The sequence below is a fragment of the Scleropages formosus genome, chromosome 7 (assembly GCF_900964775.1).
Source record: "Scleropages formosus chromosome 7, fSclFor1.1, whole genome shotgun sequence".
Lineage (NCBI taxonomy): Eukaryota > Metazoa > Chordata > Actinopteri > Osteoglossiformes > Osteoglossidae > Scleropages > Scleropages formosus.
The window spans coordinates 15053951-15067260 of NC_041812.1; the positions used below are offsets into that span (position 1 = coordinate 15053951).

Below are 13310 nucleotides of genomic sequence, written 5' to 3' on the forward strand. Positions count from 1 at the left end.
TTTGCTGCTACCAATGTAATGTATCCTGGTTTAATTCGTAACATAAAAAAAAACACTGCCTCTACTTTGAGAATGTTGTGTCTAAATCTATCATTTGATGAAACATACTTCTGTTCTTGTAGAGTTGTATGTCACATTTGATGAAGGCTAAATTAATAAGAGTACATGTAAATGTAATTTGAGTTGTTAACAGAGCGATGGCCCATAACTGGCATTGCCCGAAGATAGTGTTTCGTAATGTAAGTTATAGGGAAGGTGTTTAATGAATATTTTTCCATTTCTATAATCATAGTGTAGTTAATTGGGGTTAATTAGTGGTTCAGTTAAAATTCTATTCTATAAACTTAGAATCATCTTGGAACATCTGAGTAATGTACTGATTTGGGTAGCATACAAAAAATATTAACTCTTTTGACACCGGTGAAGAGTTTCCAATTTTCCGTGACCCCTCTGTTGCTACAGTAAGCATCTGTCCTTTACTGCGCTGCGGGTCTCTAATGAGGTTCCCATGACAGGCGATGGTGGTCTCTGTGCCACGGAGTGACGGTCCTGCGGATGAGTTCAAGACCGTGTTCACCAACGGGCACATCGTGTCTATCGCCCCTCGTGACTTTCTCACGTTTCCCCCGTTTTCCCGCGCACTGATTGTATCCGGTCCTGCATTTCCCCAGTAAACAGGTTGTTGCAGAGTTTACAAATAGCTCCGTAGTTAAGTAGCTGGTCTCTCCAGAGCAGTTTCCTAATGTGTGCCTCTGAAAGAAGGTTAATTCCTTTTGTTTGATCTCTTCTATTAGCGTACCCTTTGGATACACTAATGCATATTTACATGCATGCAAAACAAACCGAGCTGATTGCAGATAAGTTTTTGCCAGCTCTTCTTGGCAGTCGTCACAGGCTGCAGCCGCCGCACGGGAACCGGTCTGGCCTCGACATCAGAACCAACGTCCGTGCCGGCAGCGCCGAATCACAGTCTTTATCTCCGGCCTTCGGCTATAACGGACGTTGCGCTTGTGAATCGGAACCGCAGCGGCACCGTGACCCCCCCCCGTGGCACAAGCCTAACGCTGTCACAGTGTTTTTCTCCGTACCTCTCTCTCCTTCACTCCTTCCATGTCTCTCCCTCTGCATCTCCCTACAGAGCATCTGAAAATAGCAGCCAGTGGGAAAGTGGGTCAGCCACTGTGGGGGTGGAATGGTGTGCAGTGGAAGGCAGGCAGGCAGGCAGGCAGGCCGACCGACCGACCGGCTGCGCTCCTTCTCACCCCTTCGCTCTGCCCCACCTCCCCAGCCGTACCCCCAGCCCTCTCTCCCCGTTACTCCTGCGACACCAGCGCAAGGTTGTTCGTATCGCTCCATTGAAACTAATGACATTTTTGGATAAATAGTCACAAGACTAGAAGGTACTGCTACCGGGTGAAACATCTGTAAACAGCAGCGAATGGTTTCACAGGTCATGGATTAAACAGAGCTATTGACTACGGAGGTGCGAAAGATGATTAGCCATATCCTCCTTTCTCGATGTGAAAAGTAATTAAGAGAACGCGCATTGTCTCCCAGGCTTGTTTTTGTTCGAGGGCATCACGGAGCCGTTGGTGTCTTTTCTTGGAAAATGGGTGTGTTTTCTTGATTTATTATGCCAAATGTGAATTTTCTCTTTTATTCGTGGAGCGGAAAGGGGTGCAGGGGTGCGGTGGCGCGGTGGGTTGGACCAGGTCTTGCTCTCCGGTGGGTCGGGGGTTCGAATCTCGCTTGGGGTGCCTTGCAACAGACCGGCGTCCTGTCCTGGGTGTGTCCCCTCCCCCTCCAGCCTTATGCCCTCTGTTGCCAGGTTAGGCTCTGGCTCCCCACGACCCTGAATGGGACAAGCGGTTCATGAAATGTTTGTGTTGGAGTGGAATTTTGTGCTAAATGTGAGCGATCGTGCAGGTAAGGGATACACCTCTTGACACTTGACACAGTTGACACTGTCAAAGGTGTCCAGCTATCAGTCCCTTTTGCTGACCTCGCTGATGAAGGTGCTGTTTCCTGGGGTCTTTCGAAATCTCTGCCATTGTGCGATCAGGCAGCAGAAACAACTTTGGCTGCAGTAGGGTTGTACTCTGGTTATTTCAAAATTTGTGCCGAACTGCTGCTTGGGATTTCCTTCTAGTCTCCAGTAGTAACGCTGGGTGCAAAGAGGGGCTCTAAAATGTGGATCCATCCATTGTCACTAACGTCTTGTCCAGTACAGGGTGATAGTGGTCCGAACCCTATTCCGGAAACATAAGGTACAAGGCGGAGTACAACCTGAATGAAGCTCCAGCTCATCACAAGGTGATCAAACACACATATATTCACAGATTATGAGGGGTTCAGAGTCACCTGAAACACTTGAGTTCACCTGAATACATGTCTCTGGACTGCGGAGGGAAACGTACGTAAATACAGGGAGAATGTGCAAAGTTCACACAGACCGAGCTGGGTTCAAACAGCTGGAGTGGGAGGGGACACCAGTCCGTCACAAGGCACCCCGAGCAGGGCTCGAACCCCACACCTGCCAGAGAGCCCACTGCACCACCACGCTTCCCTAATAATAATACTATTTAATAATATTAATTATAGATGTGGACATGGAAAATTTTCCATACAGTTTTAGTTTTGTCAGTTGTGTCACAAGGAGGAGTTTCCAAAGGTCCCGCGATAACCTTTTTAATCTAATTCAGGTTTCAGGGTAGAAATTTAAAAATTTCCCCAAGGTAAAAAGTTTGCAGAGAATTTCACACACATCATCTGAACCGCTTGTCCCATACGGGGTCGCAGGGAGCCGGAGCCTAACCCGTCAACAGAGGGACTAAGGCTAGAAGGAGAGGAGACGCACCCAGGACGGGACGCCAGGCCGTCGCAAGGCACCCCGAGCGGGACTCGAACCCCAGACCCCCCGGAGAGCGGGACCCGGTCCAACCCACTGCGCCATCACGCCCCCTGCAGAGAATTTCATTTTTCCTCTATATTAAATTGAGTGATGTGTTATTTATCCTATTTCTAAAAAAATACAAGTGCTAAAAAACTCCTCTTTTCTTATGAAATGGATGCTTTCCGAACATCTCCTGTGCCAGGACTCATTGTTCCGTTACTCCTGTACTCAGCAGGAAAGAGAAGACAGCCATGTTCTCAACGATTTCAGTCAGAAGTGCGGTTTTGCAGCTCCGTGACTCACGGTCACACTAAAACAAACACGCACGCCGTCAAAGAGCGTCTCCGGATCGTCTTTTGAATGCGTCTACGTGACCAAATGCCATTTCTGGCAGCAGCGCTCCAGTTTACCCCAGCTATGCCGCAGCATCCAACCTGTTGGCTGCTACACACCAAGGTTATCTGCTCACAGTCGGTAATTCAGCCATTTATCACGCATATCGAAAGCGAGGGCTGTTGGAGGCGGCGGCCGAGGGACCGCGCCCGAGCGCCGAGCTTCGGCTGGATCGCTGCCCCTGGCTCGGTCTGCGTTCCTGCGCGGAGAATTCTGTTAAGCGGCTTCCGGTCCTCCTAAGTTTGGTGTTGCTTACGCTGACTTTGAAATTAAACACCCCAAAACAAGCCAGTGTGTCGGATCAAGTACGTTCATTTTGCAACGTGTATAAGGCAAGTCATTTATTCTTGGATGTGTGCTAGGAGGAGGGTGTGGTGGCGCAGTGGCGCAGTGGGTTGGACCGGGTCCTGCCTTCTGTTGGGTCTGGGGTTCAAGTCCTGCTTGGGGTGCCTTGTGATGGACTGGTGTCCCATCCTGGGTGTGTCCCCTGCCCTGTGTTGCCAGGTTACACTCTGGCTCCCTGTGACCCCAAATGGGACAAGCAGTTTCAGATGGTGTGTGTGTGTGTGTGTGTGTGTGTGTGTGTGTGTGTGTGTTTGCTAGGTGCAGTGGGTTTGGCTGGGGTTTGAGTCCTAATTGGGATGCCTTGTGATGGAGTGGCATCCCCTCCGGCATGTGTCTCCTTCCCTTCCAGCCTTATGCCCTGTGTTGCTGGGTTAGGCTCCAGTTCACCGTGACCCTGCCCAGGACAAGCAGTCTCAGACTGTGTGTGTTTTCTTGGATGTTATCATGTGCAAGTAAATTGGGTGTAAAGGTGGTTTGGTGGAATGTTTTCTGCCTAGTGTGTATTGGTTACGTTTGCCTGTCAGGGACTGTCTGTATCTATAATAAATAGTTACACACACACACACACACACTATCTAATGCTACATTTTAAGCACCTGTTTATTTTGGGTTCCCTCTTTCTTTGTGGCACACTGAATGACCACTCCAGGACTGTGGACAGCATAACAACATCATTGAAACAATATTTAATACATTCCCGACTTTATACAGGTTTTTTTGTAAATGTCATTTCTTTTCTTACTGTCACTGTGTCTACAGTTATTATTCCATTTTACGTTTCTTATACATTCTGAAAAAACACCAAACGACTTAAATCGTGTGTTATTACGGGGGCGCAGTAGCGCAGTGGGTTGGACCGGGTCCTGCTTTCCGGTGGGTCTGGGGTTCGAGTCCTCCTTGGGGTGCCTTGCAATGGACCGGCGTCCCGTCCTGGGTGTGTCCCCTCCCCCTCCGGCCTTATGCCCTGTGTTGCCGGGTTAGACTCCGGCTCCCCGCGACCCCAAATGGGACAAGCGGTTCAGACAGCGTGTAAAGTTGTGAGTATTGTGCATGTAGAAAAATTAAATGTGAAAATGCTTTTACCCTTTTAATGAGTAGTGCACTTGACCTAAACGTTCTGTTTTGTATCTGACCTTAAATGTATTCTGCTGTATTCAGACCTTTCGCCGATATTTATTTACAGGTTGTTTGCATTGGAAGGTCTTTGGATAAGAAATACATTTTATGTACCTGTACATTCTGTTGCTTAGTTACCAAGAAAATGTTTTTCTGCACTAGAAAAAAAAATGTGCGCGCACACACACACACACACACACACACACACACACACACACACACACAAACACACACCAGTGCACATTATTTACCAGTTTAGCACAATCGTACAAGAAAAGAAACTTGTAAATGAGGGATTTAAGCACTTAGCCTCCTGGATCGCACCATCGGGCTGAAACAGTTTGTCCCTGCTTTACTGTGATTTTTGTGGTACCCCCTCAAAAGGATGAGAAAACCAGTCAGTGATGGTTTCACCTATTGTTGCATGTAGAGCGACTGTAACAAAGTGGATTTTTTATTTAGGCAACAGTCACAAAAGAAATGTTAATTGGATGCTGCTGTGGTCATTTAAAATTGTTGAAATTGTTGTCAGAATTCTGGACGGGAGCGCACTCCAAATGCTTATACACGTGCACATTATATATTCCCAGGCCGTCATCATAAAGCGGAAGGGTTGGTGTACTTGCATCGCATGCTTTCGTGTTCGTGTTGAAATGCACTCGCAGAAGGAGCTGAGGTTGAATTCAGACTGAACTGAAACGGTCTGCCGGATTTTGATTTATCGCTGAAGCACAAAAAATGCGGGAAAATTCTGGAAAGAATTAGCAATCCCCCACCCCCAACCAAGGTATTTAGTCAATGTTTTGTAGCCAGGTTTGCAGATTTCAGCGCTTCCCTTGCCTTGCCTGTTGGCTGGAGTCAAAATCTTGCGTTGATCCGCTTCTCGGGACGTTTTTCGTCCTTCGACAGAACTTGTGTGTTTCTTCTCCGCTCTCCGGGAAAGGGCGTCGCACTGCTGTCTTGAGCGATTCCCAGCAGTGGGTCAGGGTGATCTTTGCGCACAGCATAGTGCCCCACAGCGTAGTGCCCTCAAGTCTGCTCTCTGCTCTCCTCCACAGGTTTCAAGTGTCCTGTGTGCTCCAAGTCCATCGCCTCCAACGAGATGGAGGTACACTTCATTATGTGTCTGAGCAAGCCTCGTCTCTCCTACAATGGTGAGCACGCGCCGTTCCCCTCCTCCTGCAGTCTCTCTCTCTCTCTACTGACAGTACGTACGCGTTGGCTTTGCTGTGTCGGTCAAGCCTGACTCACCTGGCCTTTTGGGGCAGCACTTGCGCTGCAACCGTTGATCATTTTTACGGTCAAGCGCTCCATCAGCTATTCCTACCGTTCGTCAAGTATTCGGACGAGAAAAATACTTAAAACAACCTGCTCCCTCGTTTTATTAAACATCGATAGGAGGTGTACTGGAGAGGAAAAATATGGCGTCTTAAAATGAAAAATCACTTCGTTTCATTTTATAAAAACATTCGTGTTGTTTATTGTTTGGCGCATTTAAATTAAACGCAAGTATAAAGTGCTAACTGAACCTGTTCGGCCAATAAGTTCCGCGTTAATCACACTTTGAGTTTCAAAGAAAGCATATTTACCGATGACCGATAAATAGCCGAAAATATATTTCAAATTATTTTCCAAGGAGCAAGTAAACTAAAGGAAAGAAATAAGAAATGAATCAACATGGATTTGCATATTCAACGTTCCAAATTCTTTTCAGAGTCACGCAACTGAAATTTCAGAGCTACAAGCACGTTTTTAGGAATAACGTGAGCCTAACGGGAGCGCGTGGTTTCAATGAACAATGAAGTGCGTTTTCTTAAAAGGCGTTTTGGTGTTTGTAGGGGGCAAAAGCCGATGTTTAAGCACTTTAGAGCGACAGAAGAGAACGCAAACCACCTAATTCAATATGGAACAAGGCCTCGAGGCAAAAAATTAGAATAAAGGATTTTAATTGAGTTACTCAAATTACTCGAGACAATCGTTCCAGCCCTTGTCAACACCAACCCCGATTCCGCAAAATAACCTTTGAAAGCGTAGCTGTCGACATTTAGTCTTGTTTATTCATTCTTGTTTTGTTCGTGCAACCAAACCGACGCCAATTACTGTCAGTTCCGCTTGTTTTTTATTTGTCCTTTTTTTTTTTTTTTTTTTTTTTTGCTGATTGATTTTCCTTGTCTCGGTCTGAGCTTGAATGCACATCCCTGCAGACGGATGAGTGCGCTTCTGCAAAGTGTATAAGTATGTTTCAGATGCATCTCCGCAGAAGGAATGTGTCTGTTTTCGTTACGTTGGTTTTGATAATTTGAAGGTCCCAGTTAAGCTCCCAATTAGTTTTGTGTGACTCTCAGAAAGAGAATAGAAGTTTCCCTGGTGTAAACACGTGTATGACTAGGGTAACATTAACGCACTGTACGTCAGCAGGGCAGCCGGCAGCGTACAGACTAGGGCTGTCGCTCTGCAACTTGAAGGTCACTGGTTTGGATCCCGCTCCTGCGATCGGACGCTCGTGCAAGGTACTTATCCCAAATAACTGCGGTAAAAAATACCCTGATCTATAAATGGTGAAATCACAATAAAGTCACTAATCCAACACTTTCGGTTGACTTGGACAAGTGCGTCAGCTAAAGGTTAATAGTAATAGCAGTGCATCAGTTGCCCATTCACTCTAAACAAATTCCTGAAGGGGTCCTGCTGTTGTGCATTTTAGAAACGTAGGCCTAAATCCCTCAGTAGGTATAACGGTGTTAAGCTGTGAAGTCCGAGAAGCTGTTGGTGCCGCGTTAGGGGCAGCCGTGAGAGATCTCATGCAGCGGGGCGGTCGGTCCGATTTAGTTCCCATCCTGCCTCCGTTTGCACGAGGTGACCCTCCAGAGGCTTTGCCAGTTAAAACAGGAAGGGGCACCTTGACCTCCTTAACCTCCTTTTCCTTTCCCTCCACCCAGCCTGTCAAATGTATCCCACAACCGTCAGGCTATTCCTAATCTCATTTCCCAGAATGCACCGTGGCCTACCGTCAATTCATCGCCTCCATGCGGGTGGTCGTCGTAGTGGTGGGGGCAGGTTATTAGCCCCACCCTGGGGTGTGTGCTCCCTACTGTGTGCTCCTCTCACCTTACTTGACTTAGTGAACTCCTGCTTACCCCAGCTGGTATGGATCACGAGAGAGACGGTGCATTTGTCCCCTCCAGATTCAAAAAGGGGTCATGCAAGGTGACCGCGGGGGAACCACAAGACCATCGTGGGTAGCTCAGGGGCTAATTCTGCCAGATTACTTTTCAAACTCTGGCCGACCCTCCCCCTGACGTCCACAGCTATATTTAACTGACCAGTATTAAAATATCATCAGGGATAGTCAGGGCTGAAAAGCTCACGTGGGCCAGGGAGAGTTCATAATCCTCGAAGAGCCACAGATGCGGCTGTCACGTCACTGCAGCGTGCGGAAGCACCGGACCGGGCTGTGCTCCAATTCTTCTCCGTGGGCAGGCTGCTCAAAAGGCGTGCAGTGCCCCACCAAGGGTCACTTTCGTCCATCTCGCTGTTCACTATCGAAGGAACGTGACAGCTTCGTTGCCGAAACCAGTCGGAAACCATTCAAATAAGACAATGTGTTGTTTTTTTTTTTTTGTTCCCGTTTTTGTTTTTATGCAGCGTATGGAGATATAGTGGAAAATATTTTCCAAAATTTACTCTGTGTGCCAGTGTTTTCATGGGATGCTTCCATCTACTGGTGCTTTTGGAACACAGTTGCCACCAGTATCAGGGTTTCCTTGCATTCAGATCTTAACAGAACAGGCGGGTGAGGATGGCAGGGAGAACATGAGGACAGTATTATTATTGATAATAACAATGATGACGGTGAGTATGAAGATGAGAATGACGTCTTCGAGGGACAGAATATCTCCCGATACCGTCACCTTTCCTCGAAAATTCGACTTCGCAAAACGTGACCTTCCGATTGTTTGGAATGACATTTGCTGACATTTTGTACTGCGTTGAGGAAGTCAGACAACCAGATAGCCTGGTCCCTTCTCGCGCAGCTTGTGTAAGAAGCTCAGAGCTTGTACGCTTAATAGGATGACAGGCTGAGGAGCAGTAAAAGATGTAGGGACGGACAGAGGTTGAACGTGGCACTTCGAGATTTAGATTTGAGAAGCAGCATGAAATGAACTAGTTTTCAGGAGAAGGTTTTCCAGGCAGACAGCGGGGCCCATGGGTTTAGGCGGACAGCTAATCTGATTTGTGCCGCAAGCCTATGTCAGCCGTCCTGGTTCCCTGCGTCAACCTGCTTGCGCCACCCAGCCCTTCACCACCCCTCCAGCCTAACTCCCGTGACCGTCTCCATTTCCGCCCCTTCTCGTCTCAAGCGGCGATGCTCGGCCCTTTTGCGTTCAGCGGCGCTTTTCAAGTAAAGATGCGGCTCGCTTGTGGTGTCTTTAGCGTCTCACGTTCGGGCCATATGCTTGCGTCTCATATTCCGCTGATGCCATCACAGCACAAACATACTGGTGTCCAGTTGTCACAGGAAGTTATATAAGTCCTGGTGAGGATGAACACTCAGAGTCAGATCTACTAATGTTTAGCACTAACCCTAACCCTCTTGGGGGGTGCGGTGGTGTGGCGGTGCAGCTGGTTTGTCCTGGTCCTGCTCTGTGGTGGGTCTGGGGTTCGAGTCCCGCTTGAGGTGCCTTGCGACGGCCTGGCGTCCCATCCTGGGTGTGTCCTCCCCCCCCTTGAGCCTTGCACCCTGTGTTGCCGGGTTAGGCTCTGGCTCACCGCAGCCCTGCTTGCGACAAGCAGTGTGTGTGCAAACCCTCTTTCAGTGCTAAAAAGCAACTGCTGAGATTTACCGTAAAGGCGCAGTGACGAAAGGAGTGCTACTTTTTACACGTCAGCCTTATTGCATGTGCATTTCCAGGAGTTTTCCTTTACAGTGCAAAATACCGGGAGGAGATTATGCAAATGAAACACCGAATCAAGTTGCCAAGGCCGGCGATAGCACGGTTACTGGCGATCGCCGTGTTATTTAAAGCCAGCGAGAAGCGTGTCTTCGCTCGTTTCGGCCTCGACGCGCCTCTGGTAGTCGTTGCTCGGAGGAGGCGTAGACCGCGACATAAAGAGCGTGTTAGAAAGGAGCGTGTGCTTTTTTTCAGCCGTTACTTCGTTCGGAACGTCAGAAGAAAACATTGTCCGGACGTATCGCCGAGATTGCCGAGCAGGGGGGAGAAGAAGTGGATGCCCAGAAGCTCGGCAGGCTGGGGATGGACCACACAAACGAGATATTTTTCCCAGTTACAGTTCAGTTAGCAGGGGGGCAAGGTGGCGCAGTGGGTTGGACCGGGTCCTGCTCTCCGGTGGGTCTGGGGTTCGAGTCCCGCTTGGGGTGCCTTGCGACGGACTGGCGTCCCGTCCTGGGTGCGTCTCCTCCCCCTCCGGCCTTACGCCCTGTGTTGCCGGGTGGGCTCTGGTTCCCCGTGACCCCGTACGGGACGAGCGGTTCAGACGATGAGTTCGGTTAGCTTATGATGCATGTTTTAGCGTAAGAATATTTCACAAAGTGCAAATGAACATATCCTAAGGATAATGGAACGGAACTATGCGTTTTAAGGACTGAGCAGTGTCAATAAAGAGAAAAGCCACTCAATCAAATGATGTATTTATTGAATGAATTTATAAGTGGGTACATGACCCCCATAATTTGCACTTCAGTAAATGACAGCCGTACAGTCAGTTCCAAATGTGTTGATAGTAATTCCTCGGCAGGACCCACCCATATGTTTCACGGAAATTTTTCCTTTCGGCTTCCCGTTATGTCATTGCCCCCGTTTTATAAATGAGCGATGGAACGTTCCCCTTCCTCCCACCGCATCTATCTCAGCAAAAACGGTATTTTTACGCACAGGTAACAATTTCTGCGTATTTGCTGGCTTCCTTAACCGAATCTTCCAGTTTCATTGCAGGAGACTCTATTTTCCTTTTTCTTTCCTGTATCTGTGTTGCCGTGCTGTTTAAGTGCTTATATGATGTAGGTCCCAGTAAAACGAACAAACTGCACCTGTGTTAATTTGCATGCCAACCTCTAGTAGACAACGTACAAAATTAGCCATACCTCTCAGCACAAATTGTCGGCGACCACCCTGTAGTCGGTGTTTCTCGCAGCGGATCTGCGCTTAAGCGCTACTGATGTTTTGATTAGGGTACACGGGAGACAAAATTTAACAGTAATAATTCCGTAACGGAGTGAGAACAACAGCAAATTTTCTAAACAAATATTTTTAACATTCAAGTCACATCCGCTCTAAGTTATAATGAGGACACTGAGGCTCTGAGCAGTAGGCAGTCTTTTGAATACGGTATATGTACAGTATATGCATGTCAGCTTATGTCGGCAACGCTACGGTGGCGGTGATGAAGCTTCATTCGTATTTGAGCGTTTCGTACATCAGCAGGGATAGTTTCGAGTGGCACGGCGCTAAGAAGGGGAAGTCGATTAATGCTCTTGGCGGCTGTGGCAACGCAACACCTCTCTCCATATCAGAACCATAATGTGCCGAAACAAATCTGTCTTTCATAGGAGATCTAGGTATGAATCTAAAAGCGAGCCAGAAACTGCAGCTCCGGTCCGAGTTAATGAAACCGTTCGAGGATTTCGGGAGAAACCTTGTTTTTGTTTGGGATAAGATTGACAGACGGACAAACGACGTGCATGTGCTCATGGACACAATTTCTATATTAAACGCTTCTTCCCCTTCCGGATGGGCTTTTGCGGTTTTAGGTTGATTATTCTTTTTCCCCTCAACCTTCTAGCCCTCACCGAAACATGGATCACCCCTGAAAATACAACCACACCTGCAGCCTGCTTCATCAGCTACTCTGGCAGGGGTGGAGGCACTGGCTTGCTCATCTCTGCCAAGTGGGAATATTCGGTTCTGGTTTAAATTCCATGCTGTGTCTATTACTGCCCTGGCTGTACTTTTGGTGGTTGTTCTCCACCACCCTCCTGGCCCCTGTGGCTGCTTTTTGGATGACCTTGACATTTTGTTCATTTCCCTCCCAGTAGAAAACCCTACGTTGATTCTTCTGGGCGACTTTAACTTGCAACTTCAGGACATTCATGCATCCAGCCTTTTGTCCCTCCAGCCCTTTGACCTTTGTCCTTTGTGTCTCCCAGTTTTTTGCCGCTTACAAGGACAGCAACCTTCTCTTTTCCAGGAATTGTGGCTTTCTAGTCCTCTCGCTTACTCTGCTCCATGTTTCTGATCATCTAGCCTTCAAGCCTTCTATCGTCATTCCTACCCCACATGTGTCCTCTGTCATCCTAGCCTCCCTCCCATCAACTCTCAAATTTTCCAGTTTGTCCTGAGAGCAAGCCACTGACACCCTCTTCTCAGTCCTATCCACTCTCTGGACTGAACTCCAGCCCATGATTATCTGATACATTTTGTCCCAATAGAAGAAAACTCCAAGCTGTGAGAAATGGCAGAAATCTGAAAGTCTCGCTGACTTAGTTGCTCCTTGAGTCCTTTCACTCTGCTTTTTCCTCCACAAAAATCACTTTCTTCTAGAATCAACTGCAGTTCTCCTCTACCCTTTTCCCCTTCATTCTTCTACACTAACTGCTGATGATTTTGTCTTATTCTTTAGAGACAAAGTCAATTCCATCACCAGGTTCTTGGCATCTACCTTCTCCATCCATCCCAGGACTCAAAGCCTCATTCCCTTCATTAGCACCCCTTTTGGAAAGGGAGATGTCTAACCTCTTGCTGTCGCTCTAAGCCCCCAACTACTCCCTTGATCCTATTCCTTCTCCTCTGTTACAGTGCATTAGCCCACAACTTATTTCTTCTGTTCTCCGGTTTTTTCCCCTGTTCCTTTAAAACTGTCCACATGTCTAACTGCTGAAGAAATCTATGGTCCCAAAATCAGCTCAGATTCACAAGTCATTCTCTCGACACTATTCCTTTTCTCTCACAAACTGAAACGTGCAGCCTGCCACCAGGTATCTGTAACCCTTTCCCGGAATGATCTCCTTTACAGTCTGAAAGCAAGATTGGCCACTCCACAGAGACTACCCTCCTCTCAGTACCCAAAGCCCTCCACTAAGCTAGAGCTACCTCCCTTTCCTACATCCTCATTTTCCTTTACCTGTTTGCAGCATTGGACTCCTCTTCTCAAAGAAACAAAGGATCAGCACCTAATTGGTTAAAGTTTTATCTCTAGGATAAATCTTACCAGGTTGCTTGGTGTGGCAGTCTGGCTGAGCTGGTGTTTCACACCCCTTGCAACTGGGCCCCATCCTCTTCTCCACCTCCACTCTTTAGCGCTCTCATTGCCTCTCATGGATTCTCCTGTCGCTGCTACACTGATAATACTCAACTTATCCTCTCCTTTCTCCCAGCAGCTTCAGATGTGCATACACTCGTGTTGTAGCTCACCTGTCAGACATCTTTGCTTAGACTGACTGATCACCATCTTCAACATAATCTGTCCCCAAGATCTTTCACGTCCCAGCGGGTTTGTCCACCTGTCGGGAGTTCTCTTTTAAACTGGACAATTCACTATTTCATCC

At 47.7% G+C, this 13310-nt stretch overlaps 1 protein-coding gene across 3 annotated transcripts in view; it reads left to right on the plus strand.

Annotated features, from left to right (window-relative positions):
• Positions 1 to 13310, plus strand: part of znrf1 (zinc and ring finger 1) — a 31774-nt gene that overhangs the window by 15172 nt on the left and 3292 nt on the right. For all 3 annotated transcript variants that reach the window (XM_029253370.1, XM_029253369.1, XM_029253368.1), the window contains exon 2: positions 5806 to 5901. In XM_029253370.1, the coding sequence (XP_029109203.1) occupies positions 5806 to 5901 (96 nt within the window). The remainder of the gene's footprint in view (positions 1 to 5805; positions 5902 to 13310) is intronic.